Source organism: Oryctolagus cuniculus, chromosome 9 (genome assembly GCF_964237555.1).
Source record: "Oryctolagus cuniculus chromosome 9, mOryCun1.1, whole genome shotgun sequence".
Lineage (NCBI taxonomy): Eukaryota > Metazoa > Chordata > Mammalia > Lagomorpha > Leporidae > Oryctolagus > Oryctolagus cuniculus.
In genome coordinates this window covers 3,553,399-3,574,866 of record NC_091440.1, presented here as the reverse complement: position 1 = coordinate 3,574,866, position 21,468 = coordinate 3,553,399, and the positions used below count along the sequence as shown (strand labels likewise).

The 21,468-nt window shown below is 46.3% G+C and overlaps 1 protein-coding gene across 7 annotated transcripts in view; it reads left to right on the top strand.

Moving 5' to 3' along the window:
* Window positions 1-21,468, top strand: part of MYO16 (myosin XVI) — a 697,134-nt gene that overhangs the window by 470,902 nt on the left and 204,764 nt on the right. For all 7 annotated transcript variants that reach the window (XM_070048580.1, XM_051849982.2, XM_051849978.2 and 4 more), the window contains one exon: window positions 12,936-13,008. In XM_070048580.1, the coding sequence (XP_069904681.1) occupies window positions 12,936-13,008 (73 nt within the window). The remainder of the gene's footprint in view (window positions 1-12,935; window positions 13,009-21,468) is intronic.

Sequence of the window (21,468 nt, the reverse complement as noted above, 5' to 3'; positions counted from 1 at the left end):
TTACATGATTACACTGAAAACACCTAAATCTTACTGAATAATTATATATTACATATATAATTATATACCAATAATTTTTATTACTTTTCAAGTGTTCATAAAAATAATAAAGTATCTGTAGTGTGTGAGACAATGAAAATAGACTTATCCAGGTTTTTTTTTTCCTTTTAATGTATAATATCCTTTATTATATGGTGGTGCTTTTCTTTTCTGGAAAAAGAGGTAATTATCAAGAGGATCACTCAGAGATACAGCAAACCACCCGTCTGCCCACTGCCTGCGACTAAACAAACGCATCTTGGAGCTTTTACTCTGGATTCTTATTTAACATGAAAGAAATGGACAGTTGTAAGCAGAAGCTGAGTTCCCTTTTGTGTTCCTACATACAAGAGATCTTCAACACATTCAGGGGAAATACACGTATGAGGAAGCCATGCATGTATTTCAAATTTTTTTTTTTGTAATATAAACTTTTCTTTCAGATCTGTTTTTCCACCAACTTCCTTTATGTCCCATCCTAGGCACACCTCTCTTCCCCACCCCAGAAACCTCAAGATCATCTACCTGTTCCAGCCTCCCACCACTTACTCCCATCCCTCTCACTGCTGGCTTTGCATGACAAACACGGAGCATCAGGAGCTGAGTGGTGTAGGAGCACGGAGGGGCTCTCCCGTCGGGTGTTTCCTCCTACTCCCTGCTCAGCTCCGGCTCTCACAGCTTCCTGTGCCGATGGATGATTCTGTACTGCTGCGTTACGTTACGTCTCACAGGTGAAGAAAGCGCGCCACTCTCATCTGTTTCCTGCTGAAAACACTTGTCTCTGCCTTTCTCCCCTCAGTGGTGGTGTTTCAGGCTGGTGCTTGTCTCCTGAGATACACGGTTGCAGTTTCCCTGCTGTGTATTTAACCCTGCCGGGAGGGCATTCATGTGCAGCTCCCTGGTTGTCCACTGAGCTGCCTGTCTTCTGGAGGCTGTGCACAGAGGAACTCAGAGCTGTGAACTGGGACTTGTAGGCATCCCTCTTCTACTCCAAGCCCATAGCTGGATATTCAATGATTCTTTATTCCTAGTGCTTCTTCACTCCCCTCCTGATTTCTAATCTGCTTAAAACTGTATCAAGAATATATTGTTTTAATTATGTAGTTCTTATACAAAGTTCTTATTTGTCTTGACTATCCTTGGATCTTTATTTTTTCATATGAATTTTATAAGTGCTTTGATGCTATGAAAAATTCTTTTGGGAAGTTGACTAGAAAACTATGCATGGATTAATACAGAGATTGATGGCTCTTTTAGGCTACTGATTCTTTTCTTCCCACAAATATGATCTGTATCTCAATGGCTGTTCATGTATTTATGCCTTAGTGTTTGTAATCTTTTACATCAATGTCTTGGACATCTTTACTTGCCTTTTTGTAGGTACTTTGGACTTTATGTTGCTATTTTTCTATTTTGTTTATTGGAATACTGAATCTTGAGTTTTCTATGTTCATCTTCTATCTAGAAGTCCTGCTGGCTTTCTTATTAGTTCTAATAATTTTCCTGGAGAATGTCTTACTGTATTGACATAAATTAGCACAGTTATATTTTCCTTTTCTCTTAATGTCGTTTTATTATTTTATGGCATTGGTCTGTAGTGCTGGAGCAAGGCTGAAGATTTGTGATGACAGTGGATCTTCTTTTATTGTTTCCAAATTAATGGCAACACTGCTAAATATTTGCCATGAAGCAATAGGTCTACTTCATGTTCTAGTGTACAGTCCTTGCTAAGTGTTTTCAGTTATGGATGTACACTAAATTTTGTTGAGTGTTTTCCCTTATCTGTTGATAATTATAGGAATTCTCGCCTCTTTGTTAAAATGACAAATTGCATGGATGTATTTCTTACAATATTGAGTAACACTTCATTGATGTAAACTCAATTTAGCCCTGATGTACTGGATTCAGGTTTTTAGTCTTTATTTAGGATGCTTGCATTTTACTAATGAGAAGAAATTCAATTTTTTTCTTTTATACAACTTTTGCCATCAATTGTGCATTAAGGAGTAAACTGGGTTGCCTTCTTTATTTTTCTTCTCTCTAATGGAGTTTATGCTACATGAACTTGTATTTTCATTTTTTGTCTGCTGAAATCCCCCTAGAATCTCCTAGCGGGTAGAAGAAGAATAACTTTGAGATTCTAAATATTTAATGTTCATATGTCATATTAGGTTAGTTTATTTCTTTTTGTTTCACATAAACTCTCCAGAAAATTGTCCATGTCAACTTTAAGATTTTTTATTTATTCACAAATTAACTTGTGGCTCTGTTTTATATTCTTGAAGTCTTATTGAACAACTTTTGCTGTTCTGATATGATTTATGCACATCCCCCAGTGTCCTTAAGTCTTGCTTAAAACTTGCCTATTAGGGTTATTTTTTCCTGAAAATCAGATTTTGGTTTTGTTGACATTTCTTGAAGATACCTTTTTGCTCATTTCTGAAGTTTTATTGCAGCCTTATTTCTATTCTCTTTGAATGTTTAGCCCTCTGCTTTTTTTCTGAATTCTTGAGTTTAGTGCCTGTTGCATATTTTCCAAGGACTTTTTTCTCTCAGCCTGTAAAATATCTCCTAAATACTTTGTCGTGCATTCCAGAAATCTATATGTCATGCTTCCCTTGTTGTGTAGTTCTAAATATTTTGTCTTTATTTGTTTCAGAGACAAAATGGCAAGCAGTTTGTTGGGAAAATAAGCTTGCCATACCATGTTTTTTCCTCCTTCATCCAAACTGAGGGATTTTCCCCATTAAATAATGAGATTTCTTTGACTCTTGAGTATAGTATGAGTGACTTCTATTTCTGAGTAGATTTATTTAAATCATCGTGCTTATTACCATGACAACCAAAACCACACAATTTAGCAAATATCTAGACAGAACCTGCTTTCTAAATACTTCTCCTTCTGCTCCACTTCCTTACCAAAACACCCATATGTATAATGATTTCCTAAAGAGTAGAAACCTTTTCCTGGTAATTGTGCATTTGTTTTTCATTATTTTGTGAGATAATTTTTATTTTCAAATAGGAGACTCCAGAGAATCAGAAGTACTGGGGTTTTATGCAAGCATTGGGCACATAATAATACTCAAAAAATTTTAATTGCTACCTGAGAAACCTAAAGTAATAAAGATTTGCGACTCATGCTAACAATTACCATACACTCTGGGCAACAGGGCGGCTCCGTTTAAATGTTAACCTTAGTGCTTGTGATAAGTAGCTTATTGGCCCCCTAAGGAGCTTAATACTTTCACCTCCAGTCCTTGTTTTCGGAAGATAAGGAGGAAAGCAGATTGATCAGATCTGTGAGATGAGGACACTCATCTGCAATGGTAGCAGTAGTTCTCTGTGAAAACCATCCTGTTATTTGTACGCGTCCTTTGAGAGACACCTGGAAGAAATGCGACTGCTTCCGACGTGCCTGAGAACCTCGCAGCACCCAGCTTTTCAGCTCCGAGGGCAGAGGCTGAGCGCCTGTGTTCCATAGAAAGGAGAAGACCCATCGCACTGCGGCCGGCCCCTGCTCTCATTTCTCTTCACTTGGCCCGTGTTCAAGCCCTACAAGCCTGTCCTGGCCACAGAGTGACGGAGCCCAGGCTGACCCTGGGCTGAGCCTGGGCGGCTGGGCCACAGGGAAGCAGGCTGCGGGGAGGAAGCACAGCGCCCCTCTGTCTCTCCCTGAAAACACAGCAGTGGGCGTGTCCCTCCCACTGTAGGGATGATCGTAGCCTTTTTAAGTGACATTGTCTAACACAAGATGGTGTGCTTTCCCAGTAGAGCGATGTCTAAGTTTGTGTGTGCCTTGAGCCTTGAACTTCTCTGTCTTCACATCCTGTCTTGCTAAATACACATTTGCAGTCTGGCTGCTGGTGGCTGCTGGTGTGATACGTGGAGAGGGTGCCGTCCTCTGGGTTATCATTTATGGACTATCACCGACGAGACAGCGGGGACAGAGCTGTGGAGGATTGCAGTTTATAGCAACATTAGCTGCAAACATTAGGCGCTGTTGTCTTCCTTTTTCAAATAAAGAACCTGGAAACCAGAGAAGTTAAGTAAACGACTCCAGTCGCACGGCAAGGAGGTTAACTTCCTCTGTTCCACTACAGTGAGCATGTTACTGCATCAGGTAACTTAGAGCATCATGTTGTAAACCGAAAATGTACATAGTGAAGCTGCCCCGGGGTGTGCATCCTGCTGGGTCTCACTGAAAAACCCAACTCCTACCAAAACACCTCCTTCCTGGAAGACTATCTATCGGAAGAGTGAGAGAAAACTAAAAAGAGTAGCCTTTTAAGATATGCAGGGGCCAGGGCCATGGCGCACGAGGTTAATCCTCTGCCTGCAGTGACGGCATCCCATATGGGCGCCGGTTCTAGTCCCGGCTGCTCCTCTTCCAGGCCAGCTCTCTGCTGTGGCCTGGGAAGGCAGTGGAGGATGGCCCAAGTGCTTGGGCCCTGCACCCACATGGGAGACCAGGAGGAGGCACCTGGCTTCTGGCTTCGGATCCGGGCAGTGTGCCAGCCGTAAGCGGCCATTTGGGGGGGGTGAACCAATGGAAGGAAGATCTTTCTCTCTGTCTCTTTCTCTCTCTCTCACTGTCTGTAACACTACCTGTCAAATAAATAAAATCTTTTAAAAAAAGATATGCAGGTAATTTCTTTATTTCAAATTAAATTCTGTTGAAGGTAATTACATACCAGAGTGTGGATATGGCCCGAGGCAGTGCCCTCTCTGTTCCTGTGTACCTGGGCTCTGCTCCCTGCTCTACAGAGCAAGGCGTGCAGTGTAGACTTTCAGAATGAAAGAATCAGCGACTTCAGCTACACCTTACACAGAAGTCACAATTCACAGAAGAGTCACCTGACACATGGCAAAAGTGGAACCATCCTTGGCTACTCTCTGCATCCAAGCCCGTACGATACAGCTTTGCTGTTCCTCTGATCGAGAACACAAATCCCTTCCTCTCCCTTTGAACCACAGCTGGCCTTGAGCCTGGCCTTAACCAAGAACACACAGCCAAACAGTGATGTCCCAAGTCCACAACCTGGGCAGACTCCACGTCCGCAGGTCCCTGCCACCGTGCTGGGCAGACACCCAGGCTCCCTGCTGGGAGGTGAGAGAGACACTGGTGCTGGTGCAGCCAGCGGCCTGCCCATAGCCAGCCCTGTGGATGGCACAGCCCGAGAGGACACACAGACTTGTGAGCAATCGTATACCTCTGTTTAGAGCCGCTGAGTTTTGGGTGCGAGGTTAGCCTGTTGCCTCCACGGGCTGCAGGTCATTATGTGGGGAACTTTCCTAACTGCTTCTTGCATGCACCTGTGTTGAGGGTGGCAGGTAGGACGTCAGCTCTGGCTTTCACAGAGGGTGTGACAGTGACAGTGTCAGTGTGCCCCTTCCCAGTGCTCCCTCAGCTTCTGGGCCATTAAGCTCCCAGACTTGGACTTGTGGATGTTGAAGAGTGTTGTTTGTCAATGCTTATTTTACATTGCAAAGAGGTCTGGACGTGCTTCGTAAAACACTTAGCAACCGGAACCTCACTAGGCGAGGAGAAGTCTGGTAGAGGTTAAAGGACGCAAAACAGCAAATCTGTAGGAGGAGAAAGTCAGGGGTGAATGCGCAGCGTGGGGACTGCAGTTGCCAGCAGTGTGTTGTGTGTTGTGGTGCTGTTCTCTCCCACGGGCGGGAGGGGCGGCTGTGCGGTGACGGGTTGACTTCCCCTGTTCCGCTGCAGTGAGTGTGTTACTGCATCAGCGCAATTTAGAGCATCATGCTGTATACCTAAAGTGTACATAAGAAAGCGTATTTCCTTTAAAATTTTTAGAATCGATTTTAAAAGACAAGGAAGATTTGGATTGGAGGAGATTTACTGTGAAGGAAGAGAAGGAACTCTGTGAAGCCAGAACACGATAAACAAACACCAAACAGCACGTGTCACTGTAGCCTACGGCTAGAGGGTTGAGTGGCGTGCCGACTTGGTATTTTGTGTGGGTACTTGTCAAGTGATTAATTTGCAAATACAGTAATTTTATCTTTTAGTTCAGTTCCAGGGATTTTTTTTTTTTTTTTTTTACAAAGTAATAAGAAGCAAAAGATCTGGCTTCCTGTTCTGAGAATACCACTTAACATTAATGAAATCTTGAGTAAAACATTTATGTCTTGTGAATCTTAATTTTCTCTATCCCTCAAGTTGTGATAATCACACCCCATCTGTGCACATTTGGAGCTGTAGCCCACGTATCTCCTCGGCTTGATTTTGATTCCAAGACCTATGAGTCTGTGATTCCTAGGGTAAGTTTAAACACACCAGCCGCATCCAAATGTCTGATGCTCTCGAAATACGCTGTGAGCGAATCTGAGCGAGTTCTGGTTTTGAGTTTCCCATGACACGGTCCACTCCTGACTGGAGTGGGCTCAGATGGACACCTGTGTCCTTGGGACTACACTGATCTTCTGTGGGGGAAGGGCCACACAGGTTAAGTCAGCCAAGGCCAGTCCCACCACCAGCGACTCCTGAGTACCCACCAGTTCAGATCAATCCCTCAGGCTCAGCAGCTCTGACACATCATCGCCATGTCCCCTCTTCCAGTGCAGCCACTCATCCCATGCCTTCGTGGATAAACTCTGAGATGGCCCTCCCAACAGAAGTTATGCAGCCAACTCCATGGATCATTGAGTCTGTAGAACAAGCAGGGCACCATTAGTGGGTGAATTTTGAAGGCTACAATTGAGAAGATGGCTCCTGTAACCCCTCCCACCTGTGCCCTGAGCTAGCCAAGCTCTTCCAACTCTGTCCTAACAAGCCCAAACTGCAGGTAAGGGTTAGACCTCCACGGAGAGTCCAGATTCCTTCCTGTGTTGGGATCACAGCAGAATAGCCTGTGCCTGCTCCAACGTGTCCGCCCAGGCACCCAGGGCATCACCCATAGGGGAAGCTCCCTTCTCCACCATAAATAATCAAACCTCCTCTTCAAAGGTCACAGGAAATCTCCCACCCATTCTGATGGGATGCCACCTTTGTGTCTTCCTAAATTCCTGGCTACCAAACCAGACCATGTGGGTGGGTTTCATGCCTCTTTAGCTGCCCAAGGTTTTACCCTTTCTCAGCCTCCTTTCTGTGCATTTAAGGTTTGTTGAAGCCCCCTGGACTTCTCTCTCCTCTCAAGCTTCTCCCTTGTGTTGATGTGCTTGGGTTTCCCAGGTATCACTGGGAAACTTGGCCCCAAGTCCTATCCACAGCTGTGTCCTGTAGCCACTTACCTGATGGCACAAGTGGAAGGCAAGGAGAGGTGTCTTCTTCTTGTAGGACTGAAATTAGTACTCCCTTGAAAAGACAAAGAGGCAACAGAATTCTTGAATCTCCTTGGAGGTTTTGTCTTGGCCTTACTGTTTCACAAAAGGTAAATCAAGCAAACACACAGGATCCTGGTTTAGAAGTCATATAAGACACTCATAGCACCACTGTGTGTTGGCGTATGGCATTCGGTATAATATGGACGGCCACTGGCTTTGAGCAAGCAAGAGCCACAGTAGTGCAACCTGAGCTGATTTTGTGTTGCTTCTGTTTTGTTTTGTTTCCGTTGAAACTTTTTTTTTTTTTGATAGGCAGAGTGGACAGTGAGAGAGAGAGACAGAGAGAAAGGTCTTCCTTTGCTGTTGGTTCACCCCCCAGTGGCCGCTGTGGCTGGCTCACTGTGGCCGGTGCACTGCACTGATCTGAAGCCAGGAGCCAGGTGCTTCTCCTGGTCTCCCATGGGGTGCAGGGCCCAAGCACTTGGGCCATCCTCCACTGCCCTCCCGGGCCACAGCAGAGAGTTGAACTGGAAGAGGAGCAACCGGGACAGAATCCGGCTCCTCGACCAGGACTAGAACTCCGAGTGCTGGCACCGCAGGCGGAGGATTAGCCTAGTGAGCCGTGGCACCGGCCTACGTTGAAGCTTGTTTGCACAGTGTACTTCCTCAGTGCCATGCTCTGCTGGGAAATGCGCCTCTCCCTTGCTTATAGAATGTCCTTCAGCCACCGAGAGCCCGCCGCCCGCTGCTCTCCCTGATCACTTATCCAGCAAAATGTGGAATAGAACTCCCTCTGTTTACTTTTGCTGGAGGGAATAAAGTCGCCTGTCTGAAGGCATCCCTGAGAAATGGAGCCGTGCCACCACCAGTCTGGCCAGTTGTTCCCCACAGCGTCCGCTGATGTGAGGAGGAGGGCGGGAGTAGATCCTACACAGCAGTGGAAACAGGAATGGGGTAAACACTGCGTCACTGACGTTCAAGGTCTTGAAGAATGTTCTCTCTCCCGCCTTTAGCCCTGGGACTTTCAGACATCTGGTTTGTAATTTGCTTCCCTGCTGCTCTTCATATTAATAAATGGCACTTGAGCCTCTTGTGGTGGCCAAGGTCAACCCTAATGTCGCTTACTATTCTCACATCATGTTTGACTTGGCAGTGCCAAGATAAATATGGCTTTAAGTGCGTCTCACTTTTCAAATATTTAACTAGCAAGCCCTACCCCATGCATCGTGGTGATCCAAGTGGGTGTGCTGCGTCTGGCTCAGTGTTAGTATGTGAGATGCATGGATGATGCTGAATGTAGCTACCTTGTATCCTTATTTTTATTCCCGTGTGCTATTCCTTTGTACAAATGCATGCAAACACACCTCTCTGTGCCATTGGTTAGATAGTTCTACTGTTGGTGGACATCGCAACTGTTGCCAGTTTTTAACTATTATAAATGACACATAGCCTTGCATATTCTTGGGCATGATTTTTAGCGGCCATGTATACTTATTCCCTCTCTCTCTCTCTGTTTTCTTAAATATTTATTTATTTGAAAGGATGAGTTACAGAGAGTGAGAGGAAGATAGAGAAAGAGAGAGGGAGAGAGAGACAGACAATCTTCTATCAGCTTGTTCAATCACTAAACGGCCACAGCAGCCAGGGCTGGCCAGGCGGAAGCCAAGAGCTTGGAATTCCATCGGGATCTGTCACCTTGCTCATCTGCTGCTGTCCCAAGCACATTTGCGGGAGCTGGCTTGGAAGCAGAGCATCTGGGTTTCTAGCTGGTCCTAATGTGGGATGCCAGCAGTGCAGTTGGCGGCTTAACCGGCTGTGCCATGACACGGGCCCTCCACTGCTCATTTGCTTTGATACAAGCCCAGGAGTGGATTTCTGGAACATTCCAAGTCATGTCTTTGCTTCCCTAAACTGATTCAGAGTTAGATTCTTCGGGATCTCTTCCTCTAGGGATGACGGAGGAGGAAACCTGGCCTCTTCAAACTGGAACCCCTCTGCTCCGAGGAGGGCTTTGTTCAGGTTCAAAGGTAGACACTCCCATTAATTTAGACTTTTCTTCACTCTCTACCTACACACCTGGAAGGCAACATCAAAACCAGACAGATGGCTTGGCACTGACTATTTTTCCAGACATGAAAGATGTTGTATTTTATGGCTTTGTTAACTACCAGGAGATCTCTCTGGAGAATTCTAAGGCAGAATTTGCGTTAGCAGAAGCCATCTCATTCATATGTTAATTTTGCCTGTAGGATTGAATCCTGGTTGATCAGCTGGCTCCTCTGCTGTTCTTGTTAGAAAGTGGGGTTGAGCGCCACAGCGGTCAAGATGTCAATAAAAGCAGTGGCCTTGTTGTAGACTGCTGCACAGTCTGGACGTGCAGCTGGCTAGAAGGCCGCACAGCTCCCTGACCGAGCTTGCTAGGGCAATATCAGACACGCTTCCTGCAATCCTGACCCTGAAATAGACTTGTAACACGTGTGTCTGTCAGGAATTGCCAAGTCTTCCTGGAAAATGCTTCAGCGTGCGTTTAATTTTTCTCCTGAGAACGGGTTTTCTTTCCTCATCATCTTTTTGAAAATAAGTATGTTTGGAATCTTGTGTTTATGAAATCTGGGGCTGAGGGGGTGCCCTTCCCGCCTCATGCATGCTCCCAGCTCCCGATTCCTGGTGGATGGCCCCAGCCTGGCCCAGTTTCGTCAAAGGCGCCTGCTCTCCCGTGTTCCCCGGGGGGCTGGTGTGAGCACCAAGTGGCACCCTCAAGAGAAGGCGGGATGTACGCCCGCGGAGGCCTGGTGTCGCTGCTATTTCTTGCCCTTTCCCCTGCACTCTGTCCAAACTGCAGGCCACGGGCAGGCCAGCTTGGACCCGAGCAGGGGAGGCCCTGAGGGAGCTCCTGACACCAGTGCTCAGGCGGAGTGACAGTGCTGAGCCCTGCCTGTGGCCTTGGCCTTCAAACAGCCACCCTCCCACTCCTGCCTCCGGGGGTCTTGCTGCCCTGCCCCCACTGGCAGAACCAGCACCTTGCTCCTGCCACGGGGGCCTCCTCCTCTCTGCCCCACCACATCAGAAAACCCCCCGATCTGTGCAGAATCATATAGCTTTTTAAATAAAGGGTTTTACATAAGGTTAAGGATAAATAGTATTCCAATGCTCACTAGAGAATATGTAGAAAATTAAGCATTCCCCTCCAGGCCTAACCTCCTACAAATATACGTGCTGCATTTTTCCCATGGCCTGGGTTGATGTTTTAGTGGAGCTGAAATTACACTCCCCTACAGATAGACATCTGATTTCCAGCTTGTGTTTTTAGCTCCATGTTGTTCATAAACATTTTCCATATTTCCATATAGTCTTTCTGGATATCAGTTGAATCTTCACTGCTTATAGAAGGCAGAAGGGTTTCAATAGAGAAACCTTGGGAGATTTGGATCAGTAAAGGAACAAACACAAAACGGTTCTGTGTCTTCTGCAGCCGCCTCCGTTGCCTTCCCAGGCTCTGGATGGGTAATCGGGTTGTTCTCTGCACAGAGTTTATATATTGCTCTCTGTTAACCAGACAGTTTCATTAAATTAATCCATCATGGGGTGAGTGCCATTTAACTAATTGTGTCTTTAGTGTGGGATATTTGTTATTTCTTTGTGTAGTTGTTCCTGTAATTAAGATAAGAACAGACATCCACTGAGGTGCTAATAGTTATTTTTAAAATATAACAAAATGAATGATGCAATTTAAAATAAGACCTCTAACAGAAACTCTCCTTATGTATTCTGCAACAGTGCATGAGTGGCGGAAGTAGCTACCAGTTATGTAATCAGACCTTGAAACACTTCTTTTGACTTTTTTCCTAACAATCAGAAAGAATGATCACATTTGTCTTAACATTTGATTCTGGGTTGAGCATTTATAGTTTCTGGTTTTCACTCTGTATTCGGCATGGAGTTTACCGAGCACTCGCGTGAGGTACAGAGAGAGGATGAGACCCATTCAAGGGACGTTCCTCCTCCTCCTCTCTGCAGGCTCTGACTGTCAAGTTCATGTTGATGACTGTCTAACTGCCCTGCCTCCTCTCTAGGAAACTCGCATTTCTCCCACGTACACAAATACTCTTCCAGACAGGATGTCACAGAACCATTCCTCCACATTTCCAAAAGGGAAAAATAGTCGTTTGAGCAGAGCATGACAGACCGCAGGGTGATTATATAATGATCCTGAAAAACAAAACACAGGCACACAAGCACAACAGTGCTGCCAACTCGGGCCGCCGTTTGCACAAAGCAGGTGGAGAGGAAATAGCTGCAAACAAGAATCCGAGTGTGGCCTGGATAAGAACGCTCAGGGCATCAGAATAGCAGAGCCAGGGGCCGGCTTTGTGGGTGTGGCTGCCTTCTGTGATACCGTATGAGCACAAGTTGAAGTCCCGGCTGCTCTGCTTCCCGTCCAACTGCCTGCTGATGGCCTGGGAAAAACAGTGGAGCATGGCCCAAGTACTTCCATGTGGAAGACCCAGAAGAAGCTCCTGGCTCCTGGCTTCAGCCTGGCCTCACCTTGGCCGTTGTGGCCTTAAGGGCACTGAGCCAGTGGATGGAAGATCTGCCCCCCACCTCATAGCTCTGATCTTCAAATGAACGGATAAATCTTTTCAAAATATAGAGAGAATAGTGCAGCCGTTGGCAAAAGATAAAGAGCACAGCTGTCCTAGGAGAGGCTAAGTCAGTGACCTGGTGGACGGGGACACACCCAGCACTGGGGTTGTCCCAGGCTTTCTGTGAAAGACGCAAGCCCGCTCACGCTCCCCAGGCCAGCTCCCGCCCCACCCTTCCCCACGGGCGTCCTGCTCCGTCCTCAGTCTCCGTGTGCACCCAGGAATCTGAGGTTTCCTTCTCATCCGGAGCTGTGCTAACCCGAGAGCCAGAGGTCCTTGAATCACAAGCCTGGTTTCTTAAAAGTTCCTTGCAAGTTTCCCTTTCACAAGTCTCCGACTGTAAAGATTCCAGCTGAAGACACAGTGTGTGTTTTTTGAAAAGGCAGGGTTTGACCTGCAGAGGGGACGTCAGAGTGATGGACTGCATATTGGCCTATGCCGAAGTACGGAGTTCTTGATTTCCTGCAGACTCAGGGCTTTCTCAACCCTCTAATCTCAGTCTACTCACCAGTGAAATGGGTATAGCAATATGTCTTCTTCCCAGGGTAACTGAGATACAACAGACAGGATTTTAATGTCTGAATGGTCCTGGATCCAGAGAGAGCCAAGAGACACGTGGGCTCAAGTTCCTTAAGGGAAAATGAGGCCCGGTAAGAAGTCAGCACCAGACCCATTTCAGAGGATGTTAGCCCACCCATATGAGGTCGATTTGTAAGTTAGAAAGCAGCGTAATTATATTCAAGTGTCTGTGTGTGGGTCCAGGCGTTTCAACCACACTTTGTTGCTAGCACTCAGAATCTTCTGCAAGACGCTAAGACAGTTCTGTCCCTATTTCTAGTCTAGACTGGCAGTGGTGTGCTCTGACCGGCTCCCTCTAACATGGAGTGGCCTTGAGCGGAGGGTCGGGGCCGGGACTGAGGGGTCTGGAGAAAGCCCATTCATTCACGTATTATCTTCTTTCAGCGCACAGATACTGAATATTGGAATTTTGGACATCTTTGGTTTTGAAGAATTTCAAAAGAATGAATTTGAGCAAGTGAGTAGTTTTTCTTTTAAACTTTTCTGAACTGTAATAACCTGTTTCAATTCTTTGCTAATTTTTTTTTTACTTTTTTTTTTTTTTTACTTCAGTGACAATTGTTAAAATAATTTACTTTCAAATGTAGAATCAAAGTCAGGACTTTACCCTCATGTTATGAATGAATATCGCAGGTTTGCTCACCTCTTCAGCATTTCTGTGTGGCCTCACACACAGATGGAAGGCTCCCACACTGGGGAATGCCACTTGTCTTCGAAGACAGCGCAAGGTGAAGACCTGAGTTGTGTTTAGGAAGGGCTACTTCTGCAAGGCAGAGGGAGACAGGACACAGGAGTCCTAGATCAATGCAAAGGTCTCTGGAAACCCTGGGCAAAAGTCAGAATGGAAATCTTCTGTTGCTGTTCGGGGATTTGTCTTGTGTGACATCCGTGCAGGGGACAACTGGACAGTCATATATCTGCCAAGTGTTAGCTATTTCTAATTCATCTACAATTTAGTGTATTTTAAAAAGTACTAAGTTATTTAAGCATCTTAAATACAACTTCTTTTTATCAAATTAAATATGTCCAAAAATTCAGTGTTAAAGAAGAACATGGAAATACCTTGTGGCGTAGCCTGCAGAAAAGGGAAACACACAGCTAGAAAGACAGAAAACCTGCATTGTTTCCAGGAGGAGCTCTACAAGGCCACGCGTGCAGCAAACTCTGATGCCTGTGTAACTGGTTTGGCCTGCTTTCTCAGGGTAGATGAGTGACTAATGACAGCGGAAATGAGACTGAATAGGATGTATCTGAAATCTGATTCTATGCTGTGTGCAAGCGGCACTTTCCCAGCCAGCAGAGGAACGGTCTCCTGATTCGTAGGACTGGGGCAGTAACGGGTTGGTGGAGTTGTGCAGTCGTGACGGATGTGTGAGCGCAGATGCCCTGCTGTCATTCTCTGTCACAGCGGACGTGGGTAGCTGTCGTCACTGATGTCAGTAAGGACACTTAGAGACCTTGTCCCGGTCAGCCTGTTTGTTTCTGGGAGAGCCGGCTGCGTGCAGCTCCTCCGTCCTGCTGACTCACCCAGCTCACCTGGCTCAGGTGAGTCAGCAAGAACCCAGCTCCCTGCATGACGTTGCAGAAGTCCAGTCGGAAAGAACAAGGAGGCCTGACGTTTCTTTTCTCTTCCTGCTTTTCCGGGGATCCATAGGAAAGGGAAACCTTTGTGTTTCGTGGTGATCTGTCACCATGAGTAGAACAGCAGTCAGCTGGCCATGACCTGCGGAGCCCACAGCACCCGTGGCCCCTCTGCAGGCCGACCCGGAGGGCAGCTTCGCAGGCTGTCGGCACCGGCAGCATCAGGTTGCCATGGAAACACACACACACACACACACACACACAGCCAGCGCTTGTCCCTGACCTGGTGGGTGACGTCACATGACGTCCCTCCCCGTCCTTGGCTGTCGCTCTGCACCCAGACACGGCGTTGGTGCTGTGGCTGCAGTCTGGCCTCCCAGCCCGTTCCCGCTCACTTGTTTCACTACAGTTAGGTGAACCCATTAACCCATTGTTCTCCCTCCCGCTAGATGATACAGTTTAGAATAGAGTCATGGGCTGACATTTGTGTGTCACAAGAACTGACATTTTGTTCAAGTCTAAAGAGTGAATCTTTGCGAAACACCTAAAGCTAGTTTTAGGAATTTATGGATAAAGATTATTGGATAGAAATTATGAAAAAAGATAATTTTTAAGATTTATTTATTTATTTGAAAGAGTCACAGAGCGAGAGAGAGAGAGATCTTTCATCTGCTGATTGACTCCAAATGGCTGCAATGGCCTGGGCTGGACCAGGCCAAAGTCAGGAGCCAGGAGCTTCATGCACGTCTCATACGTGGGTGCAGGAGCCCAAGGACTTAAGCATGTCCACTGCTTTCCCAGGGCATTAGGAGGGAACTGGACTGGAAGTGGAGCAGCCGAGACTCGAACCAGTACCCATGTGGGATGCTGGTGCTGCCACCCAGGCTTAACCTGCTATAACACAGCGCGGTTCCCAAAGATAAATATGATTTAAAAAGCATTAATAGGTTTGTTTTACTATTATGCACAATAGCAACTAGACATGGAAGGGACATTATTTTCTCAACCTTAATTTGCATATCGGTGTTTATACAGGTCACTGTTTTGAGTGATCCATCCTAGAGTCCTATGTCATTAACACAAGGTGGATTTCTTATTTTTTATTCTTCTGCAGACTTCAAATACTTAACAAAGTAATGCTATATTCAGAATCAAACCTGGAACAATGTTAATGCTTTTATAAATGTGTATTTTACCCTGTTAGGGGTCCAGGGGCTCACCTGTCAGCTGTTGGCAACAATGTCAGCTCCACGTGCCGCAGTCACGTCTGAAATGGCAATTTGTGTATAAAAGAAATTTAGTGAATGTCTTTTCAATCGGAATTTAAGAAAAAGCAAACTAATGTAAGAAAAGACTTGGGTTTCCTAGTGGTTGTCCTCGCTTGAGAATGGATACCTGTGTTTGTTGAGGATTGTCCCTCTCTAAGAAGCTGGATTGATGTCTAGCACAGGGACACAGCTGAGCAGCTGTTCAAAAACACCCCAGACTTCAACGTCCCCTCTTGCAAAAACCTCCAGAAACTCCAAAGGATTAAGTGGCCGTTAGGGATATTCTTAAATGAAGATCTATTTCAGCTAGTAGGAAATGTCTTTGTCTCATTTTGGGCTGCAGTAACCAAACACCACAAGTGGGTGACTGACAGACAGCAGAAACTGACTGTCATGTTGCTGGAGGCCGGAGGAGGGGCGAGGTGGAAACACTGATGGTCTGTGTCTGCTCCCTGCATGGCGAGTTAATCCCAGGTCCTCACAAGGAGGAGGTGCAAGGCCCGGAGGGCCCCCTTCACAAGGGCAGAGCCCAGGGACCCACCTCAGCACCTGGCAGAACTCCACCTTCCGATCCCATCACCTTGGAGTGGAGGCACACAAACATTCAGACCATCGCGAATGTGTAATGAATCCTTTCTATTCAAACTACTTCTTATTGCAATGAAGACGATTTTTAAAGTGAAAATGCATTTATGTAACTCACCAGTAGTTTTATACTTTAATGAGAGGCATTCTAAATAGAGTCCCAAAGTATAACTTGGAAGATTCTGACTTTGTCACTCTGATTAATTAGTTATATTATTGTTGCCTCTTTTCCTGTTATGCAATACCTAAATTTCATCAACTCTACTTTCCTTTATTATGTAGAGTTTAACTCTAATACCATAGAAATACTTTCCAAATCTTTGCAGAGAAATCCTGGAAGTAGAAATACTCTCCAGTTCTAAGTGCTTGCTCAGTGAAATCCAAGTATACGAGGCTGGATAAATAGACAGTAAAGGAGACCAGGACGCCCTGTTTACACGTTTCAGTGCCAGTGATGTTAGCAAAGAGAATGCACTTCGGGACATAAGGAGTGGAAAGGAAAGGTAAAAACATTTCTACTTCCCGATATGATTGCGCATCTAGAAAACCCAAAAGAATGAATAAGACCATTCATACAAACAGCAAGAGGACTTGGCAGAGTGGCAGGATGTGAAGTTAATAACACATACTCCAAAAATAACTGGTTAGATGATATAATGGAAAACAAGTCAGCATTTCCTTAGTCAAAAATAAGTAAACAACCTAAGTGTTAGAACTTTAAGATGCTTCTTGAAGTCAGACAGCATTTATGGAGATGCCAAGACACTGCATTTTCAGACAGAAAAGCTTGATATTAGAATAAATCCAATACAGTATTTATATGTTAACTTAGGGAAGAGTTCTTAGTCAACTTCATATTTGTAAATTGGGACGAATACCTCCCTGTGTTAACTTACAAGTATAACTTGAAGCAATGCCACTACAAGTAGATGAGGAATGAATGATAGAATGAGAACAAAACAATCGTATAGTTCTGAATAAGTCATGAATCTAGGCAATGAATATCAATGACTGCTAACATTATTGAGAAAAAAAGCATACATAAGACTACCGTCAAGTATTACTACTAAGCAGGGAGGGAGGGAAGAATGTGGGAGGGGGGGAGGGCAGAGGAGGGGCGAGGGACCTGAATTCAATGAAGCTGCTCCATGCAACTACTAATTAGCAGGAACCAAAGATGGAGGAAAATGATACAGTAGAGCAAGAGGCTGTTTGCTGCAAAACCACAGGGCAGGAAAGTGTGTGGGCGGAGACCTGACTTCTCAACACAGAGGACAGGGAAAAGCACAAAAGGCGGGGAATCGTGGATTAAAAATGGTCTAAAGACATCTCCATCCATTAACGCGTGGACATTACTGGACCCTCGTTTGTGGAAGTATAAAAAACCCCGGGACTATGCAGGGCAACGTGGAGCCGAGATACCTAATTTCAGCAGCAATTATCGATTCTACTCTGTGTGATGACAGGACTCTAGATGTGTTTAAGTTCTTATATTGCAGAGAATCATAGTAAAATATCTGCTGATTTACAGATTCCATGTCTGCAAAACATTTCAGATGAGTCCTCGGGCGGGGGCGGGGGGGGGGGCAGCAGGAAGGGAGAAGCGGAATCACCCATGAGCTGCTGATTGGTGCTGATTGGTGAAGTCAGGCGATGAGGAGTCCTGTGTTGTCCTATCCTGTTGAACATGTTCACAGTTATCCACAACATGCCGTGGGAAGCAAATGAGAAACACGTTGAGATGATGTACATACTATTTAGTGAATGTTAGAATTTGTCTTCTCCAAACACAGTAGTACTGAGTTTTGCCTTCTACATCTGCACTGAAGAGCAAAGTAGTGGGAAGAAATGACTTAACATACGATAATTTCCCTGTGAAACACATACATATAAAGATAGACCATGAATCTGTTGAAGCCAGTAGAACTGCATATCAGCAGTCTGCTCTGAGAATTTAGCAAATCTGGGGAGAATGCGTTTGTTCAAAGTGGAAACTGCTGCAGCAGAAGGTGAAATTCTGATGTGCGGTTGTCTTCAGGCCGGGCTTTGTCTTGACTGATTTCAGAAGAGGCACCAGGACTGGAAACATTCCCTGCGTACAGATGTTTCCTACAAAGCAAGATTTCATAGAAATGACCAAACTTGAAAACAGACGAGCAGTATGCTATGGTGACTGAAGCTTTTTTTTTTTTTTAATTTTTTTTTGACAGGCAGAGTGGACAGTGAGAGAGAGAGAGAGAGAGAGAGAGAGAAAGGTCTTCCTTTGCCGTTGGTTCACCCTCCAATGGCCACCACGGCCGGTGCACCGCGCTGATCCAAAGCCAGGAGCCAGGTGCTCTCCTGGTCTCCCATGGGGTGCAGGGCCCAAGCACTTGGGCCATCCTCCACTGCCCTCCCTGGCCACAGCAGAGAGCTGGACTGGAAAAGGGGCAACCGGGACAGAATCTGGTGCCCTGACCGGGACTAGAACCCAGTGTGCCAGCGCCACTAGGTGGAGGATTAGCCTAGTGAGCCGCGGCGCCAGCCGTGACCGAAGCTTTAAAAGCATTTTGAACAGAGGCTGTGTTTCCAGCTCTTGTACTTAAACTGAGGGATGTGTGTTCTGTATATAGAATCATTACAAATATCCACAAATTTTTTAATTTTTATCTTTCAATTCTGATCTTAGCATATTATACAGAATGTGGCAATAAATTTAGCTAGTTGGTTTGTTATTGACTTACCCCTTTTAAGAAAGAAAAATCTGTATTTGAAATTTAAGAGACGAGAGAGAGAGAGAGAGAGAGAGAGAGCACTTCCGTCTGCTGGCTCACTTTGTGAATGCCTAAAATGGGTGGGTTAGAAGCAGGAGCCATGAATGCAGTCCAGGTGGACTGCAGTAGTGGGCAGGAACCCGACTCCTGGAGCCAGTACTGCTGCCTCCCAGGGGCGTGTCGGCAGGAAGCTGGAGTCAGAAGCCAGAGCCAGGTCTCAGACCCACGCAGAGCGATGTGGGACGTTACCCACTTAATCTGCACCTTAGCCACTAGGCTAAACACCTGCTGCCCTTTAAATCTGTATTTATTTGAGAGATGGGAAGGGGGAGTGAAAGTGGGAGAGAGATGGATAGACAAAGAGGTGGAGAAAGAGCAAGCAGACAGACAGAGCGCTGACTGCTTACGACCAGCCTGTCCAATCTCAGAGGCTAGGATTGAATGACAGGTCTCTATTGCGTGTTGCCCTGTTGTAACAGGATTCCTGAGACTGGGTGACTTAGAAAGCTCAGGGTTCCCGAGCCTGGAACGTCGGAGATCGAGGCACCCGCAGGTTTGGTGCCTGGGGAGGGGCCATCTCGGCTCCCAGGAGGGTGCCTGAACAATGCAGCCCCCAGGGTGTGGAGAGGTAGAAGAGGGACAGGGCAGGGGCGGGACTGAATATGTCCTTTTGTAAGCACAGAGAGGGCATTCATCCCGGCAGGAGGGCAGAGTCCCCGTGCCCGGAGCACCTCTGCAAGGCTCCCCCTCTCAGGGCCTCTGCACTGGGACCCCCTTCCAACACTGGAGCTTAGGCAGTGCCCCCTCACGATGCATGATGCAACTGGATTCCCAGGGCAGCATCACCAGGAGCCCGGGCCCTCGGGAAGTGATGTCGGCTTGAGAGATCCGCCCTCTGGGATGAGACTGGCAGGTGCCCCTAGGAAAGAGCTGGGGTGGAGGCCGCACCCTGTTGCTCTCGTGTCTTCACACGAGGACAGAGGGACCCAGGCAATGCAGCAGGGCAGCCTCCCGGAAGCAGAGAGCAGCCATCCAGAGACTGTGCTGGCACCGTGAGCTCTAACTGTCCACTGCTGATAAGCGACCCAGTCTGCTGGAGTCCTTTGTTACAGGACAAACACAGCCCAGACACCCAAACAGCAACGGCTTTCAGTACGGGAGAAGATGCCATGGGTTGGAACTGTTGCATTTGTTTAATGTTGAGTCAGAGAGAGGCTCAAAGAAATGTGGATATAGAACGTGATTTTTTTAATCTGTATAAAAATAATATCTTTGTGCATGTGCAATAGCTGCTTTTTATATTTGTTTAAATCTATTTTATGTACTTTGATGTTAAAATATCTTAGACAAACCAGAGGACAGAATGTTTGCTTGCTGTGAGAAACAGCAATGCACCAAAAAAGAGGGACAGGGGAAAAGGGAGTAGAGTTTAAAAACAATAGAAAGTAAAACACCGGACAGAACCAGCAGCCCAGGCTGCAGGCGGGAAGCAGTGGGTTTGGCAGTGGATGCGTGCAGGGTTCCTCTGCATTGGCCAGGGCTCCTGGTGCGGGCCCCTGGGGACCACACAGTTGGGCACACTTCACCTGCATAGCCCCGTGCTGGCTGGCTGGTGCTAGGACGAGAGTAGGTACAGTCTTTTCCAGACAAGGATGGCAGAGAACATGAGGCTGTACAATCAGTGGAAATTTGGAGATGAGCTACTATGAAACAGAGGTGGTTTTTTAAAAGATTTTATTTATTTATTTGAAAGGTAGAGTTATAGACAGTGAGAGGGAGAGGCAGAAAGGTCTTCCATCCGCTGGTTCACTCCCCAAATGGCCGCAACACAGCCAGAACTGTGCCGATCCGAAGCCAGGAGCCAGGAGTTTCTTCCGGGTTTCCTACGTGGGTGCAGGGCCCAAGGACTTGGGCCATCTGCTGCTGCTTTCCCAGGCCAAAGCAGAGCTGGATTGGAAGAGGAGCAGCCGGGACTCGAACCGGCGCCCATATGAGATGCCGGCGCCGCAGGTGGAGCATTAATTAGCCCAGTGCTCCACAGCGCCAGCGCCTCATTACAGAGTTTTGAAATGGAAGCAAACAAGAGAGGGGCTGTCCCCTCACAGCCCCCACCTGGCCATCTGCTAGACAACATGAAGAAATCAGGGAGAAGCGAGTTGTGAGTGGCGGTCTGCTGAGCCCCCCGCGTGGGCTGGGGGTTCAGACGTTCGTCAGATGCCCACAGCAGAGCCGTTACCTTGGCTCACTGCAGTCTTTCTCCAGTGGATGTCTGCGTGGTTAACGTTTGTTTAGATGAGAGCTATTCATGTCTCATTCAATTAATGTTTGTGGAGTACATCAGAGAAACACCACGATCTGACTTCTGACGTCACTCCTATGGGTATGCTCCCTCTCCTCACTCTCTCTCCGCCTTTCTCTCTTTCTCTCATTGATTTTATTATATAGGAGAGTCCTTCAGAAAGTTCACAGAAATGAGATTAACCTAGGAGTTTATTCTGGTGCAAAAACTTTTTGAAACCATGCATCATGTTTCATAACACAGATTTTCCGTGAACCTCGTCAGATCCCTCATATGTATGGATTTCAAAGATTTTTTGTACCAGAATAAAGTTTTCTATTTTAAGTCTAGTCTTCCATGAACCTTCTGAGGAACCCTCATCCACACAGAATCTGATGAGTAAATTAGTTAATGGATTGTGTATTCTTTGTCCCATCATCTCTCCCAGTGAG